Source organism: Mesoplodon densirostris, chromosome 1 (genome assembly GCF_025265405.1).
Source record: "Mesoplodon densirostris isolate mMesDen1 chromosome 1, mMesDen1 primary haplotype, whole genome shotgun sequence".
Taxonomy (NCBI): Eukaryota; Metazoa; Chordata; class Mammalia; order Artiodactyla; family Ziphiidae; genus Mesoplodon; species Mesoplodon densirostris.
In genome coordinates this window covers 112207878-112228176 of record NC_082661.1, presented here as the reverse complement: position 1 = coordinate 112228176, position 20299 = coordinate 112207878, and the positions used below count along the sequence as shown (strand labels likewise).

The following is a 20299-nucleotide window of genomic DNA, read 5'->3' as shown; positions in this document are numbered from 1 at the left end:
GTGCCGCGCCCTTGTGTCCCGGGAGGCGGAGTCAGCCCAGGGCTGTGAGAGGTTTCGGGGAAATTGAAATTAAGCCCAAGGTCAGGCTCGGAGACTACTATTCTCCACTCTTTGGAAGCCGGTGGCAGCGGGTGAAGAGGATCTGGTGTCTTAGGCGGGACAGAGAGTGGGCTGAGCGTCGCGGTGCGCCCCGGGACAGGTCCAGAACAGATGGAGAGCGGCTGCGGACCGCTCACTGGGCGGCGTGCAGCCCAGGACTGAGGGGTGACGGAGCACCGGGCAGTGAGCCGCGGGTCGGCGGGGAGCTCATCCTTGGTGACAGATAATCCCGCGTTTGTCTTTACTGTCTGCTCAAAAGGGAAAGGACCTGTGAACCCATAGGTTCGGGTGTAGAAGGCATTGGCAACCACTGAGTGCTCGAGCCCCTGGCCTTACGTATTCCCTAGGGAAGGCGAATAAAGCAAGAGAGTCTGTTCACAGACAGTTAAGTCCTCGCCGATGTGCTGACTCTTCGTTTACCGGGTGTACGTCAACATCCTCGGAAGCAGGGCCTCCACCCTCCTCCATTTGCTCTGGGTAGCGAACGATCGCCTTCTGACAGCGTCAGAAAGTGAAGCTTTTATGTTTGGGGACTAGGACAGTTTCAGGTCTAGGGATAGGAAGGAACTTTGGGATTTTCTTGTATGAACATGTTTCCTTCTCTGTAATTTCTGCATTCATTAATTTAGAAAAACCTTCATCTTTGAGGGTTTACTGGTGATGAGGGCTGTGGAAGGGCGTACCATAATTAGTTCTCCTGAAACAAACTGCCACTGTGAGATGTAGCCAGCCTCTCTTCCTCTGCGGCCAAAAGCAGCAGTGCCCAGCCCAGTGTCACAGGGCCTTTCCCTCTCCACTCCGTTATCCCTCCATGCTACCCCTCTATTTACAGTTCCTGCTACAATTGCGACAGACCACGATATCCACAAACCCGTGGATCTCTTCTCTATATTGATGGAGATGTTGGACAAAACCCTCCAGGTGTGAATACATCTAATTTAATTAATATTTATTTAGCACTTACTCTAGCCTGGTCTCTAGGTGTAAGAGACTAGGCTAAGGATTGGAGGTTACAAAGCCCCAGATCTAGAGAGTAAGAGAGAATAAGTAAGTGCCAGGACAAAAGAATAAGCCAAGTGTCCTGGGCTCAAGGCAAAGGAACAATCCATTATGCCTGGGTTCTCTGGGGGATGCTTTGCTTAGTGTCATTTGAGCTGTGTACGACTAGGATTAATAGAAAAAAGGAAGAAGGGCATTCCAGGCAGTGTGAGCAAAGGCATGTGAGTACAAATAAACAGTGGGCTCAGTGAACCGCTAGAGGTTGAGAGTTTCCTGTGGCAGGAGGTGAGGCTACAAAGGTAGAAGAGAGTGCAACTGTAAAAATCCTAAAGAAATGAGAGTGTCCTCTAGGAGGCCAGTGTTTCCTGAAGTGTGGGTCCTTTACTACCAGAGAACAGAGACACTATTTTGCTTTTATAAAGATAGGACACATAATAACATTGAATTGCATGATAAGAAAGTCATTGCCTTTGCAGTTTTCTTTCAGTCTTTCAAATTATACCATTTATTGGCTGTGTGACCTTGAACAAGTTACTTCTCTGTGGCTCAGTTTTCTCATCTGTAAAATGGGAATTATATGAAATAGTACCTACCTCATAGGCTAGTTGGGAAGATTAAATAAATTAATAGATGGAAAGGCTTGCGAAGGTGCTTAGCACGTAGTAAGTTCTCAGTAAATATTAGCTCTTATTGTGGTATATATGTACAATGGGATATTAGCCATAAAAAAGAATGCAATAATACCATATGCAGCAACATGGATGGACCTAGGAATCATCATATTAAGTGAAGTAAGCCAGAGAGAGAAAGACAAATACCACATGATATCACTTGTAAGTGGAATCTTAAAAAAAAAGAGATACAAATGAATTAATATATAAAACAGAAATAGACACATAGGCATAGAAGACAAACTTGTGGTTGCCCGGGGTGGTGGTGGGAAGGAGGGATAGACTGGGAGCTTGGGATTGGCATATACACATTGCTATATGTGAAGTAGATAACCAGCAGGGACCTACTGTGTAGCACAGAGAACTGTACTCAGTATTTTGTGATTGCCTGTAAGAGCGTCTGAAAGGGAATGCATATATATATATATATATATATATATATATATATATATATATATATATATATATGTATATGTAAACATATATATATATAGCTCACTTGGCTGCACACCTGAAACTAACATATCATTGTAAATCATACTTCAATTTAAAAAAAAAAAAGCTGCCAGGATGAGCTGGTCACCCTGTGTGTAATGATCTAACAGTATCACCACATCAGGGTGTGAGTGACAGGCCATTAAGGCAGTAAACTAGGCATTATTTATCAGGGTATCTTTGGTGCAGATGCTGTGCATTTAACTTTTTAACTTTTTAAGCCCCCCTCAAATCATTTGGGGAATGAGGCTGGGAATGGATAATTACACTGAGAAAAAAATATTAGCTCTTATTATTAATACCCTTTCCAATGAAGAGAGCAAGCAGTTCCTCTGATCAGCCCCTTTAGCAAACCTAGTTTCTAATTATTTTGTTTTTCTAGTATTTACATGTATGGTTGGCCACAGATAGCCCCAGGTTGCAAGTTTTGTTACCACATGAGTTTGGGGGCCACCTTACAAGATGAGTTTTGGTTTTCAGAGCTTTTTGGGTTCTAGAATTGTGGATAAGGGTTTGTGGGAAATGTTCAAGATAACCCCACCCAGGTTTCTAGCTTAAGCAATTAGGTGGATGGTAATGATGTTAAATGACCTAGGGAATAGTTTAGGGAGAAGGCTTTTTTTTTTGGTCATGTTGTATTTGGGATGATTTGGGGACAACTAGTCATAGAGTAGGAATGTCAGAGAATCAGGAGATCAGAAAGGAGAACATTTATGGTGGCAACGGAGTTTTGGAAGTAATCCTCTAAGCCAATGTCAAACACTTGACATTAACTATTCGGGCCACATAGAGAGCAGGGGGACCCAGTGTGTGCTTCTGCATTAGAAGCCCTGTCCACAGCTGGCAGACATCCAACCTGGCAGACTCTTCCTGCCCGTCAAGGACTCTCTGCTGCCTTCCAGGACCTCAAGCCTATCAAGTTCCAGAGGGATCCGTCCTCAGGGCCTTCTAAATTAGCTAAACTTGACCCCTTGCTTGGCTCACACACCTGATACAAAGAGGGGTACCAAATGGTTATCACTCTCCACACCACGATTCAGAGGCTCATCCAGTGGACCCCCCCTTGAACCTCCAGCAGTGCGATCCCCTGGGACCTTTTCCCCATTTGGGACCTCTGAGCAGGAAACTCTCCTGGCAGGGAGTCTGTCTGTGCTTGATTATTCCTAAAATTCATCATTTGTTACTTTCACATCTGTTTTTTTTAACCCTCTGAATCTTACAGCTGGGGAAGTAGCATAGGTGTCCTGTGCTACTCAGAGGTGAGTGCTGTAGCCACGCCCACTCTGTCTGGCCCTGCTCATTCCACCAGGAAGATAGTAACAAAAGAAGAACAGAGTATGAAGACAGAACAGGAGTGACAAATATATTTAAATAGAAGTTGATAAAAATAAGAACCAAGGGGGAAGACTTTAAAGAATCAGACAAAGAGGTAACAGGTTGGTGTTAGTGAAAACAGAGGGAATGGCCATATGGATTTGCTCTCTTCAAAGAAAAAAGTTGTGGGGACTTCCCTGGTGACGCAGTGGTTAAGAATCCGCCTGCTAATGTAGGGAACACGGGTTCGAGCCCTGGTCCGGGAAGATCCCACACGCTGTGGAGCAATTAAGCCCATGTGCCACAACTACTGAGCCTGCATGCCACAACTAATGAAGCCCACGTGCCTAGAGCCCATGCTCCGCAACAAGAGAAGCCACCGCAATGAGAAGCCTGCACACCGCAACAAAGAGTAGCCCCCACTCGCCGCAACTAAAGAAAAAAGCCCATGTGCAGCAACGAAGACCCAGCCCAGACAAAAAAAATGCTGGTTCTAGGGCTTCCCTGGTGGCGCAGTGGTTGGGAGTCCGCCTGCCGATGCAGGGGACACGGGTTCGTGCCCCGGTCTGGGAAGATCCCACATGCTGTGGAGCGGCCGGGCCCGTGAGCCATGGCTGCTGAGCCTGCGTGTCCGGAGCCTGTGCTCCACAACGGCAGAGGCCACAACAGTGAGAGGCCCGCGTACCGCAAAAAAAAAAAAAAGAAAAAAATGCTGGTTCTAGAAGGAGAACCAACCCTTAAGAATCACCTTCTTGACATACAGATGGCCCACAGGCACGTGAAAAGATGTTCAACATCACTAATTTTTAGAGAAATACAAATCAAAACTATAATGAGGTATCACCTCACACTGGTCAGAATGACCATCATCAAAAAGTCCACAAATAATAAATGCTGGAGAAGGTGTGGAGAAAAGGAAGCCCTCCTACATTGCTCGTGAGAATGTAAATTGGTGGGGCCCTTATGGAGAACAGTGGCCTTAAAAGACTAAAAATAGAGCTACCATATGATCCAGGAATCCCAGTCCTGGGCATATATCTGGAAAAGACAAAAACTCTAATTGCAAAAGATATATGTACCCCAGTGTTCAGAGCAGCACTATTTACAACAGCCAAAACATGGAAGCAACCTAAATGTCCATTAACAGATGAATGGGTAAAGAAGGTGTGGTACCTATATACAATGGAATATTACTCAGCCATAAAAAGGAATGAAATAATGCCACTTGCAGCAACATGGATGGACCTAGAGATTATCATACTAAGTGAAGTAAGTCAGAGAAAGACAAATATCATATGATATCACTTACATGTGGAATCTTAAAAAAATGATACAAATGAACTTATTTACAAAACAGAAATAAACTCACAGAATTAGAAAACAAACTTATGGTTACCAAACAGAAAGGGGGGATAAATTAGGAGTATGGGATTAACAGATACATACTACTATATATAAAAGAGATAAACAACAAGGACCTACTATATAGTACAGGGAACTATATTCAATATCTTATAATAACCTACAATGGAAAAGAATCTAAAAAAAGAATATATAATGTATATATATATTTATATATGTATATATAACTGAATCACTTTGCTGTACACATGAAACATTGTAAATTAACTGTTCTTCAATAAAAGATAAATAAATTAAAAAAAAGAATCACCTCTTTGGGAATCTTACTGTAATTAATTACCACTGCCTCTATTATCTTAGCTCAGCAGTTCTCAAAGCATGGTCTGTGGGCCCCAAGAGATCCCTGAGACCATCTCAGGAGGTCTACAAGGTCAAAATTATTTTCATAATTACACTAAAATTATTTTCATAATTACACTAAAGTATTATTTGCTTTTTTCACTGTGTTGACATTTGCACTGATGGTGTGAAAGCAATGGTGTGAAATCAAGGTAGTGGTACTGAATTGCATGAATAATGATTGTATTCTTCAATGTTTCACACTGCAGTTAAAAAAAAATGCTGTGTTCATTTTGAAATGTCCTTGACAAAGCAGTAAAAATTTTATTAAGGGACTTCCCTGGTGGCACAGTGGTTAAGAATCCGCCTGCCAATGCAGGGGACATAGGTTCAAGCCCTGGTTGGGGAAGAATCCCACATGTCTCAGAGCAACTAAGCCCGTGTGCCACAACTACTGAGCCTGCACTCTAGAGCCCACGGGCCACAACTACTGAAGCCTGAGCGCCTAGAGCCCATGCTCCGCAGCAAGAGAAACCACCACAATGAGAAACCCACGCACCGCAACGAAGAGTAGCCCCTGCTCGCCACAACTAGAGAAAGCCCGCGCGCAGCAATGAAGACCCAATGCAGCCAAAACTAAATAAATAAAAATAAAGTTTTTTTAAAAATCAGCTTTAGTTGTGCGCAGGGAGACAATTTATAGTGAAAAAAATAAAGAGTAAGAAAGTGGAGATGGGGAAAATTAATCTAGAGCTGCCCTTGCCATCCAGGATCTTAGAGAGTCAAGATTAACAAATAGGAGGAAATAGCAATGTGAGAGGGACATACTGCTTGGAGTGTGTGGAACAGTAGAGCAGTTGAAAGGCAGTGGGGATCTGTGAGAAAGAGGGTGACGTACAAGGTGACCAACTGTCCCAGGTTCCCGACACAGGCCACTCAAGTCTAAAATCCCAGGATGGTCACCCTCACGGTGAGATGGTGTAACAGAGGAGAGAGAACTTTCAGGGTTGGTGGGGTAAACAAATGGATGGTAAAGACAGGATCGTAAGAGGATGAAGAAGAAAGCATAAGGAAGAAAGGACAAGGATTTTGGTGTTCACAGGCTATTGTCATGACTCAACGACAGGAAAGAATATTTTCTGGAGAAAAGCTGAGGAGGGAAGCCAGATTAGAAAGGACTTAAAAAATGAGCGGAGTGTCTGGACATGAGGAGAGATGAGAAACCCTGGAGGGGTGAGAGAGAGGGGTGAGGAAAAATATTTCCCTCAAAAACTATGTGTAAATTCTTTAAGACATGGAACAATCTTCCGGATAAAAAGATAGTTCTTAGAATTTTTAGTTACTTTTATCAGACCTTCATACTTCTAGGTGTAAAACAGTATATTAGGAAGATTAACAGTTCAATGGAATTGCTCAAACTTTTTAAGACAAAAAGCATTTTGATTGATGCCCTGGAACTTTGGAAATGCCAGCTGTCATGAATTATTTACCTTGGATTATATTTGGGAAATGGTATGTGTGTGTGTGTGTGTGTGTGTGTGTGTGTGGTATTTCACCAATGTGGTATAATTTGGTATAACAGCAAGAGTCTGCAGACAGTCCTGGGTTCCAATCTTGACTTTGTTATTACTTGTTACATGACTCTAAATGTTTTTCCACTGTCTCTGCAAAATGGTAGAACAACAACATCTGCCCTGTGGTGTTGTTCTGAAGATTCATTGAGCTAGTATATTAAAGCATAGCACTTAATTAGTGCTAATAAATGTTAGCTTGTATTATTTTAATATTCATTACTATGCATAGAGGAGCCATTAGAATGGAAAATTCAACAGAAAGCATATTTATCCTTTTTTTTTGGCTTCCATTTGGTATATTTTCCCATACAAGATCAATTTCACCTGCCAGAAAAATTCTAAAATTTTCACAGGGTGTTCAGAATTAAAAGTTGGGATGGTAATTTTCAAGGGTCTTGGGCATATGACATCATAAAACATAATGCTTTTTTTGTTTGTTTTTCTTTGGAATACGCGGGCCTTTCACTGTTGTGGCCTCTGCCGTTGCGGAGCACAGGCTCCAGATGCACAGGCTCAGCGGCCATGGCCCACGGGCCCAGCCTCTCCGCGGCATGTGGGATCCTCCCGGACCGGGGCACGAACCCGCGTCCCCTGCATCGGCAGGCGGACTCTCAACCACCGCGCCACCAGGGAAGCCCAACATAATGCTTTTTTAGTAAACCAAATTATACATATTTGCAAGTAATTTTTATTATTATTTATTAACTTTTATTTATTTACTAACTTTATTTATTAACCAGTATTTTTGATATTCATTCATCATGGACCATGCCACAATAAAGCCAAGTAATAATAGAGATAGTTTGCAATAGTGATAGAACAGAATATATGGGAAAACTGGGTTCATCTTTCAACATCCTTTTTTTTTTTTTTTTTGAGTGTCAGGCAGTAATCTAGGTACTTGGGATATTAAGGTGAACAAAACAAAGAAAGCTCTCTTTTATCATGGAACTTATATTTTAAAGGCAGTAGGTGGGAAATAGAATAAATATGCAAATTACATTGCATATTAGAATTTGATAAATACTGTGTAAAAATAAAAAGGAGAGCAAGAAAAGATGCATCAGGAATGGGGGCTAAGGTGGAGTGAACTGGGGCATTTTGTGGTGGTCAACAGTGCAGACAGGATGGCCTCGTTGAGAAGGAGAGATTTGAGCAAAAACTTGACGGAGAGAAAGGACTGGACAAGCAATTATCTGGAGAAAGATTAGGTGAGCAAATACCACAAAAGAGTTCACAATGTACTTTGACTTTCCTGTTGTCAGGGGAAGGCCCAGCTCATTACCTCAATGTTGTAGCTGCGGAGTTATAAGTGAGTGTGGTGAGCAAAAGGCAGCATGGAGTACTTTTTGTTGTTGTTGTTTTGTTTTTTACTTAGACTACTTTATTTTTTATTGAAGTACAGTTGATTTACAATGTTGTGTTCATTTCTGCTGTACAGCAAAGTGATTCAGTTATGTATATTCTTTTTCATTATGGTTTATCACAGGATATTGCATATGGTTCCCTGTGCTATAATCCAGTTCTCTGGCTTCCTTTTCATGAGTTTAAAGATGTGGTTTAAAGAGGGGTTAAATGAATAATAATAACAATGATGACAATGACGATGACGATTCATCAATTATAATAAGTTAACACTTATTGGCGTGTTCTCTAAGTGTTGAAGCTTTGAATTCAGTCTGTGTGTCAGGTTGCTGTTTATTCCCAAAGTTTCAGCTGGCTTTCAGCTTTGGACAGAGTCATCATGATTTTTAGAATTTCTGTAACTTTAATCACTGGACAGGACTGGCCCCTTGCCTGTCCACGCTTAAAGTTACAGATTCCAGTCAGGGCTGCTCAGATGCACAATGAACTACTTCATTGAATAATACAACAATGTAAAAACCTGAGTGGTTTCAGAAAGCCAAGGTCTTTTTAAAACTCTTTACGATATCCCTTCTAAAGGAAAGCTACAAAGCTCATGACCTTGGACCTGAGATAGGAAGGTCGCCATTCTGTTCTGAGTTGCCATTTTTGTACATTCTGTCCTATCAGAATTAGCTTTCTTTTATTTGTAATTTACTAGACTCTTCAAATATAATGACTAATTCTTCATAAACTGCTAGAAATATTAAACAGAGAACACAGAGGACAAAGATGATTAAAAAAAAAAAGAGCAACTCATCCTCCTAAGATTGTAGCGAATAAACCATAGGCTAATGGGTTTATACTTGGCTATGTTTCATTTTTATTTAGTGCCATCAGCTTGCTAGTTACATTACAAAACATACAGTAAGGGCTTCCCTGGTGGCGCAGTGGTTGAGAGTCCGCCTGCCGATGCAGGGAACACGGGTTCGTGCCCCAGTCCGGGAAGATCCCACATGCCACGGAGCGGCTGGGCCCGTGAGCCATGGCCGCTGAGCCTGCGCGTCCGGAGCCTGTGCTCCGCAACGGGAGAGGCCACAACAGTGAGAGGCCCACGTACCGCAAAAAAAAAAAAACAAAAAAACCCACAAACATACAGTAAGTTCATGTTCTTGATCAGAATGTCTAATTCTTGGACTCATGGCTCACAGACTCATGGGCCTGTTTTTGTGAGCTGACTTTTCTACTCTGAACAAATTTACTCTGTTGTGCTCTTTTAAGGTATTCATTCTATGGAAATGATGGTTTCCTGCACATCAGATCTATCTTGGGGGTCTAACCTTCCTAAAATAGACTGAGACACACAACAAATTTACACCACTGACCTTTTTAGAGACCTTGAGCTTTGGTTTCAACAGCCCAATTTTTTAATCTACATATAAAATTAGAGGAATAGTAACATACTCACTTAAGAATACGATGAGTACCATGAGAATTAATGATAACAAAATTAAACAGCTCTTCTGAAATTCTTAGAAGAAAAACACTAAATAAATCCAAGAATTTTTTTCTTAATTACTGCTTTCAGCATATGCTAATTCAGCACTGATCTACATGGTTCAAGGTTCTTTCATGAAGTAATCTCTTTCTCTAAGTCTTTTTAAATCTCTGCTGAAATTTCTTCAGAACTCTTAAATCAACCCAGCTGACCTTTTCTTCCTTTAAACACAAGGGTGGAACATACCAGTTATAAGTACGCTGCTTCCATCCATTCCTGCTGCCACGATTTCTCCTGCCACAGTGTTAGTTTTAATTTCTGTAAGAATTTCCAGGGCCTAAAGCCACGGCATCTGTGTCATCATGTGAACTTCCTGATTTTCTGGGTGTTATTGTTACTTTTTAGGTTGGTTTGATTATCCTGAAGGAGCTGATGAATGTGAAGTACTTTGAAAACTGAAATGTGTCCTGTAAATGTCAAGTATTGTTTTGTGGTTGCTACGTACAGGATTATTTGAAGTCTTCTTAATCTTTTCTCAAGTCATTTGATAGAGCTGAGGGTTCAGTGAGGGAAATCCTCCAGGGAGTATCTATTTCAGGGAGGATTTTCTTGTCTAATAATGCTCTTGGGCAAACTGGTTTTCTATAATAACAGTAAGAATACCATTAAAAAATGCAGCCTCTCAAAGATTAGACATTTAACATCTTAAAAAAAATTAACGAATTATGGTATATTCAACAGGTAGAATCTGAGCCCCAGCTTCCACTTATACTGGATATTGACTTTCCTTAATATTGTTTGGTACTGGAAACCTTATTTTTCCTACTTTGATGGATTCTAAGTCTGCTTTTTCAAGTGAAACTAATATTCTTTTAGCAGTTTATTATTCCCTTGACTAGTTGTCTCCATCTTTTAATATTTTCCATGTTTAGAACCCATCTAGAAAGAAGGTAGAAAATCTGCTATGTGTGTGTGTTCTAATTATTTTTGCAGCCATATTTTAAAAAATATTTTCTTACTGTGACTGAGGCTGACATCTTTTCAGACATTTGAGTCATTTGAATTAACCTTTCTGTGAACTATCTGTTCTTTCCCTTTGTCCATTTTTGGTTGGTCTTGTCTTATTTCTTGTTGATTTTTAGGAGGTCTGTGTGTATTAAATGACTTATCTATATGACTTAAATATTAGGTGCACATATTTTTACTGGTGTGTCTAGATTTTTTTCTCTTTGTGGGATTTTTTTTTGCTGTTGTTGAACACTATTTTTATTTATTTATTTAACTGAAGTATAGTTGATTTACAATGTGTTCATTTCTCTTGTACAGAAAAGTGATTCAGTTATACATATACATACAATTTTTTAATATTCTTTTCCATTATGGTTTATCTGTGATTTTTTTTTTAATGAAGATGTTTTCTTTTTTCTTTTCACTTCTATGTAGTTGAATCTTTTCCTTTATGGATTCCAGGTCATAGTAGAAAAGACTTCCTTAATTCTTGAAAATGATTTTCCATAAGTTTTCATTTAGTGTTCCCCCCCGACCCCCCTCCATCCTTCTAGCTCACTGACATTTGTGTCTACTTGTGCCGTAGGAACACAATATTATAGTATTGGTTAGGGCTAATCCTCCTCATTAATATTTGTTTCCAGAATTTTCCTGGCAATTCTTCTTATTTATCTCTACGGGACACAAACTAACATCATATGTGTAAGCAGCACCCAGATCAAGAAACAGAGCACCAGTAGAAACCCAGGAACTCCTTGCTCTTCCTTCCAGTCACTGTCCTGACAGCATAAATTAGGTTTCCCTCTCTTCAAATTTTTTAGAAATAGAATCATATTGTGTGTACTCTTCTGAGTTTATGGTGCTCAGTAAGCTTGTATTTGTTAAGATTCATCCCTGTTGTGGTGTGTGGTTTTAGTTTGTTCTTTTGGGTTTCCTAAACTGAGATTATGTTAGGGGTTGCAAACTAATTCACCAAGACTTTGTAACATTGAATCTTTTAGGCTCACAACTTTCTATGCCCTTCCATTTGTTTAGTATTTTTGTTTGCTTGTGTCTTTTGATAGCTCTTTAAGGTTTTCGTCATGTGGATATCTTCTCTAATACTTTGATCAGTGTTCCCAGACCACATGAAATAATGATTTTGATAATGGACATCCTAAATTTACCTCCTTTAATGGGTACCCTTTAGGTTATGAATCATCTTTGTATTCCTGGAATGAATCTCCCTTTGGTTTTTATGTGTTGCTGCATTCACTTTGCTAATATTTCATTTGGATTTTTGCATGAATATTCATACTCATGATTGGGTATAGTTATGACATTTTATTTGATTTTTGGAATGTATGTTATGTTATCTTCATGTAAAGGATTTGGAAATGTCTTTCTTCTTTTTCAGTGTTCTGAAACAGTTTAAATTACACTGGAATTACCTGTATCATAAAAGTTTATGTACAAATCTGCTTTGCAAGAGTTTGGGTCTAGTGCTTCTGGAATGTGTACCATTTTTATAATAGTCTCTATTTCTTCCATAAGGTCATTGTTTGCTTTAGAGTTTCTCTCTTCTGGGGTGAGATTTGGTAATTTAAGTTTTCTAGATAATTACCCATTTCACCTAGGTTCCCACATTTATTTACATACTCTGTAGCAAAGTATTCTCTTATGATTATTTAAATTTCTTTCTTTTCTATTGTTTTCTCCTTTTTGCCTATTTATGCTTTCTACCTTTGCTTCTGTTCAGATGAGCTACTGATTTATCTATTTTATTGCCCTTCCCCTAACAAAATTTTTGTGTTTTTGTATTTATTAGTTCTATTATTTTTCTTTTTTCTAATGATTAATCTCTGCATTTATACTCATTACTATTTTCCATCTGCTTTCCTTGGGTTTGTTGTTGTTATTCTTTTCCTTGGGTTCAATGCTTAATTTATTTGCACTGTTTCTTGTATTAATTAGGGTAGGCTAAGCTGCAGTAGCAAATGGATCCCCCATTTTGGTAACAACACAATAGAAATTAATTTATTTCTATTGTAATTTATTTCCAAGTAAGAAGCAGGCATTTAGGCTGGTGAATCAGCTACGCCATGCTGAGGCCATTCAGGGCCCTGGTGTTCTGCTTTGAAATCATTCAGTTATTTTTTGCTAAATGGAACCAGGAACAGTCAATGTGCACACACATTCTTTCTTTTTTTCTTTCCCAATTTTTTCTCCGGAGTCATAGGCTCAGTAGCTGTTGGTAGGTCATCTGAGTCCCTGAAGAGGACACTTTTACCAAATAATTTAATGCTGCATAACTTGGGTCTCCATCTTTCCAGCCTGCAAGATGTTTCCTTGCTCCTCACTTGCTCAACAGCTGCTAAGCCAATGCAAACTATTTTAGGTTTTATTACATTTGTACACTATTTCAAGGTAATAATTTCTGTGTTAGGGTAGGTTGTGCTGCAGTAACAAGTAAACTCCCAAAATTTAGTCACTTCACAGAATAAAAATGTATATCTTGCTTATTAAAAGAATAACTGGACAGGAATTCTTGCATTATGCAGTTGTGTTTACAAGCAGATATAAGAATAGAGGGGTTATAAACAAAAATATATTTGTGGGCTTCCCTGGTGGTGCAGTGTTTGAGAGTCCGCCTGCCGATGCAGGGGACGCGGGTTCGTGCCCTGGTCCGGGGAGATCCCACATGCCGCGGAGCGGCTGGGCCCGTGGGCCATGGCCGCTGAGCCTGCGCGTCCAGAGCCTGTGCTCCACAACGGGAGAGGCCACAGCAGTAAGAGGCCCGCGTACCGCAAAAAAAAAAAAAAAAAAAAAAAAAAAAAAAATATATATATATTTGTACTATTTTTATATGTACTTGCATAGTTACCTTTACGGGGTGCTCGTTATTGCTTTGTGTGGATTGGAGTTATTGTCTAGTGTTGTTTAATTTCAGCCTAAAGAAACCCTTTTATCTTTTCATAGGGTTCTGTAGGGTGGGTCACTGAGCTTGGGATGGAGGAAAGGTGAGAATAGCCCCTGTTAAAATGTCACAGACCCTACTGTCTTACCTAAGTTCAATAGTTCCTCTTGGATGGATGATTTGCAGTTCAATCTATGGCTTTGGTTAATTTTTAGGGTTATGAAATGATTGTTCTTAGTTGCTCTCCCTGTATTTTCATTGCTTTTGTGGGAGAGTGAGTTCACCAAGGTCCTGCTCTGATTGGAGATGTCAGTTGCCCTAGGATCTATCTTAATGTTCATTTTTTTTTGTCATTTTGGGGGTAGGGGCATGATGCACCCTTTTAATGTTTAGGTAAAGTCCTCTTTTATTCCTGAAAAGTTTTAAAATTAGATTTTAGAATATACTTTGGGTCCTATTTCTATTCTGTTCTTCAGGGACACTAATTTGTATATAAGGTTAAAAAATTGTTTTAGATAAATAAAGGCCACAGTGGCCTTCAGAAGACATGAACAAACTAATCGGGTGAAAGAAGAAGTGTCATTTTGGAGGCAAGCTTTCCAGAGTATTGAATTCACCCTTGTTTAAAGTCTTTTCTTGCTTTGCTGTGTCAGCCACGGGCTCTATTTTACTGCATCTGATGCAGCGCTCTGGTGCCACCTAGTGCTACAAATGAGTAAAGGCCACTCTGCTTTTTTCCTTCACTTTTTTCAACAGTAACAACAATAATAATAACTGGTGTTTTCTACTTCAAACTTGACTGTTTGAGTTATAATATGCAGTTAAAAGAACCAAAAATGTGTTTTACATTATATGTTTACTCTTAGGCAGAATGAGTCATATTTGGGAAAATCTCAAATGATCTTGGAGTGAAGGGTTAGTATTCTATTCATTAGGAATTTTTCCTAAATGCAGTCTTGTCCTTATTTCCATACTTCTTCATGCCTACTGACTGAGGATGAGCCTATCTTTTCTCTGCTCTCTCCAAATTCTTTATGGATGCTCTATGAAATCCCTGCATCATTATAAATAATCTCTGCTTCCCCTCTGACTCCTACACGAAAGACCTACCCTACTCCTGCACTCCTCTGTACTCCTTCTCCACGTGTCCTCCACGTCCTGACGTTATCCTCTCTACTGTATAATTCTACCCCCATTAGAAATACCTTACTTTAGGACTTTCCTGGTGGCCCAGTGGTTAAGAATCCGCCTGCCAATTCAGGGGACACGGGTTCGAGCCCTGGTCCGGGAAGATCCCACATGCCGTAGAGCAACTAAGCCCGTGCGCCACAACTACTGAGCCTGCACTTTAGAACCTGCGAGCCACAACTACTGAGCCCACATGCCACAACTACTGAAGCCCACGTGCCTAGAGCCTGTGCTCCACAACAAGAGAAGCCACCACAATGAAAAGCCTGCGCACCGCAACGAAGAGAAGTCCCCGCTCATCGCAACTAGAGAAAGCCCGCGTGCAGCAACAAAGACCCAACGCAGCCAAAGATAAATAAATAAAATGAATAAATTAAAAAATAAAGAAATACCTTACTTTATATTTCTGACCTCTTTTCAAAAAAAAGCTTTACAGGTTTATGACTTTCAAGGTAATATAAAAAGTTTCAATAATAAAACATAATCCATCCAAAAGAAGCCAAGAAAGAGATGAAGAAAGAGGCAGCCACTCCTGATTGGTAGGTGTCAGGTTTAAGAAGCAAGAGAACTTACATACGAGGCTTGTCTTGGGTGGCCACAAGACAGGTAGATCTCCACGCCTGCCCACCAGAAACTTAAAGAGTTAATATAGAGGCCTTAATGGGGCTCAGTCAGGCATCCAGTCCATATGGTCTCAACCACACATTACTCTCTCAAGGCTGCATCCTTGAAGTGGCTCCTAGCATAGGGATGGTGGGCAGGACGTACCTTCCAGCAGTATGCCTTCCATATGGGCATCTCCAAGAGGAAACATATATTCAATTCCATTGTAGCATACAGCACATTTAATTGCAAGTCTTTGTTGATTTGCCTGTCTCCCCTTGTAGTCTGCGAACTCCTTCATGGTAGTGACTATATATTTTTTATATTCGCTTTCTCTCCTTCAACAAAATGCCTGGCACACAGAAGGTGCTCAATAAATATTCCGATGAATCAGGCATGAATAAAGGATGAATGAATAATCAGAATGAATAAAGGCACTCCTTCAGTGCAAGAATGGACCTATTTCTTCTGGACCCAAGCACATGAGAGTAATCCTTTAATGTGGGTCTTTTCTGTGGAGTTGATCGATCGATTGATTTATTGATTCATTAAGCATGTATAGAGTGCCTGGTAGGTTTCAAGAGATGAGCCCATATAAAAAGAAGCATCCTCTGTACCTTTGAGAAGATGATTCTTTCAGTACAGAAAGCAGTGTTATTATATTTTGGTTAGTCATTCCTGCAGATGAGTGCTGAGTAGATTAAAGAGTGGTTAAAGCTGAAGGCTTACACACCAGCATGACACTGGACTTCCACGTCCCAGACCTGCTCCTCAGGGTGGCCCTCCCCTTGTTTCATTTCCGCATAAGGAGGCTTCTGCCTTTACTGGGCCTGCCTAAGGCAGCCAAGAGCAAAAGCTGCTGCAGACCAGAGCATGGCTGGGGCATATACAGCTGCACATATCAGGTGAGGTAAGCATGATGCAGAAAAGGCATGTTTGGGGATCATGGCATCTTTCTCATCCTTGTTCTTCCCCAAAGGCCCTAACTCACACAGGCTTATGCTGCTCATACCTAAGGAAGACGTGTTCCCTTTTATCTCCACGTGTCCCAAAGCCTGCTCTCTGCAACAACATGAAGCTCATTTACTTTAGGTTATCAGTTACTAGTAATGAGAGCTTCCTTTCCTCATTCTAAGAAAGCAAGTTCTTCTTTATTTCTTCCCTGTCGAAAACCTGCTTTCAGAAGAGAATCTGAAATTTCTCTACTATAAAAGCTTAAAAATTATTAGTTCAGTGATACCTTCTAGTGGGTCTTCCTATCTCAACAGTATACCCGATTGATGCCTGGGATTATGTTCTAGGAAATATATAAAAAGGCAGGTAGCCTAACTGAGGGTCCTGAAATTATTCCCGAAAGGTGGTTATTTTCGTTACTGCCAGGGTGGACAACAGCAGGGAGGAGGAGAAAAGTTCAGGGAGGGAAAAAGATCAGGGTCAAGGGCACAGGTAGAGGTTAGCTAGTAGAACGTCTGGGGTCAGAGGTCAGTTAAGGAGAATGAAGCTGTGCAGGCAGTGCTCAGGGCAAGAAATTACATTGAGGGAAGTGTGACAGGAGCTGGAGTTACATAACTATTTTGGTGCAGGCTGCAAAAAAAGGAAAAGGCAAAGGACCATGTCCTGGTTTGTCTCTTCTGCACGAGAACACCTTTGATTTTTAAGCTTTGCACGTTCCCTAATAGGAGGATGAGGTGAAAAGGTAGGGGGGAGCTGCCAGAGGTAAAAGAAGAGGCTGGAGGGACTCAGAAATTCTTCTCACCCTCGCGCCCCCCTCGCCGCCCTCCACCAAGGAAGGCCGAGGGAGTGACTCTAGGCGGGCGCTGGGAGGAGCCTCTGGAGCATCCTCCCAGCAGCCGCCTCTGAGCATCATGGGAAAATCCTTCCTCCCTCGGACATGGCGTCCACCTGCCCGGCGGCAGCAGCCGGCTCCGGCGCCGCGGTTCGCGGGTGCGGGCAGAAGAGCAGTTGGAGCTTCGGTCGTGGGGCGGAAGGAGCTGGAGGGGGCGGCGGCGGCGGCAGCGGCGGCGGCGGCGGCGTCGGCGTCGTCGGTGACGCCGCGCGAGGCCCGCGTGTTAAAGCTGAGGGCGTCCGGGCGGCGGACGGCTGGCAGCGGGCCGCGCGGCGCGCGCCAGCCCCGGGACGCAGGCATGGCGTCCCGGGTGCTGCAGCTGCTTCGGCAGGGCGTGTGGGCCGCGCTCACCGGGGGCTGGTACCACGACCCGGATCAGAGCAAGTTCACTAACAGCTGCCACCTCTACCTGTGGCTGTTTTTGCTGCTGCTGCCCCTGGCTCTGCACCTGGTGAGTGGCGGCGTTCAAGCCCTGGGGAAACCTCCGAGTCTGCCTCGGGATGGAAAGGATTGGCAGTGATTCCCTAAGAGGAGGGATGGGGAAGGTCTTCAGGAATTTGGGAGAGAGAAAGTAAAGGGAAAGGAGAAGGGGCTCTCCAGCAGGAAAAAGAAGTAGGAAGGACTTTGGGGGCTCTGGGACTCATTAATAGTTGATGCCAGGGCTTTCCTGGTGGCGCAGTGGTTGAGAGTCCGCCTGCCGATGCAGGGGACACTGGTTCGTGCCCCGGTCCGGGAAGATCCCACATGCCGCGGAGCGGCTGGGCCCGTGAGCCATGGCCGCTGAGCCTGCGCGTCCGGAGCCTGTGCTCCGCAACGGGAGAGGCCGCAACAGTGAGAGGCCCGCGTACCGCAAAAAAAAAAAAAAAAAAGAAAGAAAGAATTGATGCCAGCTGTTCCGATGAGTCAGACTCTGCGTGTCGCTGTGGAAGGTTGAACCTGTTTTGTATGTGAACAGTCCCAGGCCCCTCGGCTGGGTACCTTGTGGTAATGTTTGGTAGAAGCTGCTGTGCATGATAGCCAAAAGGCAAAAATGAAATGTTAAAAGCAAACCTGTTTCCGTTGTTGATCTTTTACCCCCTTTCCTCCTTTCTTGTTTTGCTTTGGGAAGGCAGTTACTCAATTTTCAATTTCCACATCACTGTGTAAAGAAATCTGTAGAAAAATGTAATGATGGATAAATCTAATGTAATTTATTTGACCCTTAGTGAGGTTACACAGTTGAGTGCTTGCTGAGTAGCTACACAGATGACCTTCTTAGGTAAACAAACCTTATTGAAACAATGTTTAACCTTATTTGAGAAGCTCTACAAGCAGGGTGCTCCATGTCATATTAAATGTTAAGAATCTAATTTTGATATGTCTATTGAAGGTCTTTATTCCTAAAACGTAATTTGATCATGTTCTCCACAGCAAAAATCTTCAGTGAGTTTGTATGACTGACAGAGTCCCAGTTTGACATTAGAAGTTGTCTGTGATTTGGATCCCATGTATTGTTTTTCTGGTAGTTTAGCCACAGGATCAGAATTCTGGCTCTGAAGTCAGGCTGCCTGCGTTAAATTTTGGGTTCACCTCTTACCAGTTCTCTGACCTTGGGCAAGTTACTTTGACCTTATCTGATTTTTTAAATTTTCTTACCTGTGAAATGAGAAAAACACTAGGACCAGATGTGAAGTGTTGTTTTGGGGATTAAATAAGCACCTAAAGCTATCCATCTTTCTGGCTTGACCTGGGATTGGACTCAGACCTGGTGTAAATTTCCATCTTGGTACTTATTAGCTGTTTGACCTGATAGTTGACCTATCTAAATCTTCCTTTTGTCATCCTGAAAATAGATGTGATAATGACCATTTCATGGGAAAAATAAGTAAATTTCATGTAAAAAGCACTTCATACAGTGGCTAATCCATAGAGACCCTTTAATAAATGGTTTCTTTTTAATAAATGTTAAGTTTCCTCTTCTTCTGGGACCTTGTTCATCCTGTTTCCTTAGCCTATAGGGCCCAGTGTTTTCTCTTTGTCTAGAGGGGCAGCGCAGCAGAGAGTTGAGGAACACAAGCTTGGGTTCAGTCCTGGTTCTTCTGCTTACTGGTTGTGTGAGCTCAAGCAAGCTTGAGCTTTCTGGCGTGTAAAGCAGGGCTAAGGGTACCTGCCTTATAGGGTGCATAGGAGGATTGAATGAATTAATGAATAGAGAACTGAATGAATTAATGAACAGTTGATTGAATGAATGCATGAAAGTACTTCTCAGTACTGACTTTATTTTTTCCCCATCATTCACTTGCCAAAATCGAAAGCCCACTGGAAAGGCCATCTCTGTCTAGGCTTCCCTGATCCCACTTATCTAGAATTAATCTCTCTTCTCTCTTGCCCTAATACCATTCTGTTTTTCATGTCAGTACTATGGCACGTTTTGAATTCTGTACTTCGTTGTTGGAACATGTATTTACCTTTGCTCCTGGGTCGTGAGCTTTTTGATTTTTTGAGGATGGTTTTTGATTTTGTTGATTCATCTTGGTTTTCCTTGTTGTACCTAGCAAAGTGCCCTGCATTTAGCTCACAATGATCTCACACATAATAAACTGGTAGAAATAAAATCAACCTGCCTGTCTTTCTCTTCCAACCAGCATTAGGTTGTCTACTTCACAACATATTTTGAGTATTTCCTGATAATGATCTAATCCCACTCCTCAGCAACAACCCCAGTAACTTTTAATGTATATCCCTGCAGATGTTTTTTTATGAGTACGGGCTCATTTTTACATAACTCCTTTTAAGATTTGATGTACACGTATGCTCGGAACCCTTAATTTCTGCCTAATTATGCTTCATTGAGTAGCTTGATTTCTACTTTATATTTGTAAATAGGAAATTGTCCTTAGTTAAGTTCCTCTTTAATGATATTTCAAAATAATTTTTGGCTAAATCTCAAGAGTTTAGAAAGCAAAAAACTGATACCTTAAATACTTTAATGCTTACATCAAACCAGTTATACTAAAATTTCTATATTTTTATGCCAGTGTGCTTTTAACGATTACAGAGCCATTTTATGTGAGTGCATTTATT

General features: G+C 41.5%; 1 protein-coding gene across 6 annotated transcripts in view; it reads left to right on the top strand.

Annotated features, from left to right (window-relative positions):
• Positions 1-17516: 17516 nt before the first annotated feature.
• The window catches only part of PCNX2 (pecanex 2), a 287082-nt gene continuing 284299 nt past the window's right edge, over positions 17517-20299 (top strand). For 5 of the 6 annotated variants that reach the window (XM_060107858.1, XM_060107868.1, XM_060107877.1 and 2 more), the window contains exon 1: positions 17517-17687. In XM_060107858.1, the coding sequence (XP_059963841.1) occupies positions 17535-17687 (153 nt within the window). In that variant the 5' untranslated portion in view covers positions 17517-17534. Of the gene's footprint in view, positions 17688-18646; positions 18677-20299 lie in introns of those variants that run through there. The other variant, XM_060107889.1, reaches the window with a different exon arrangement.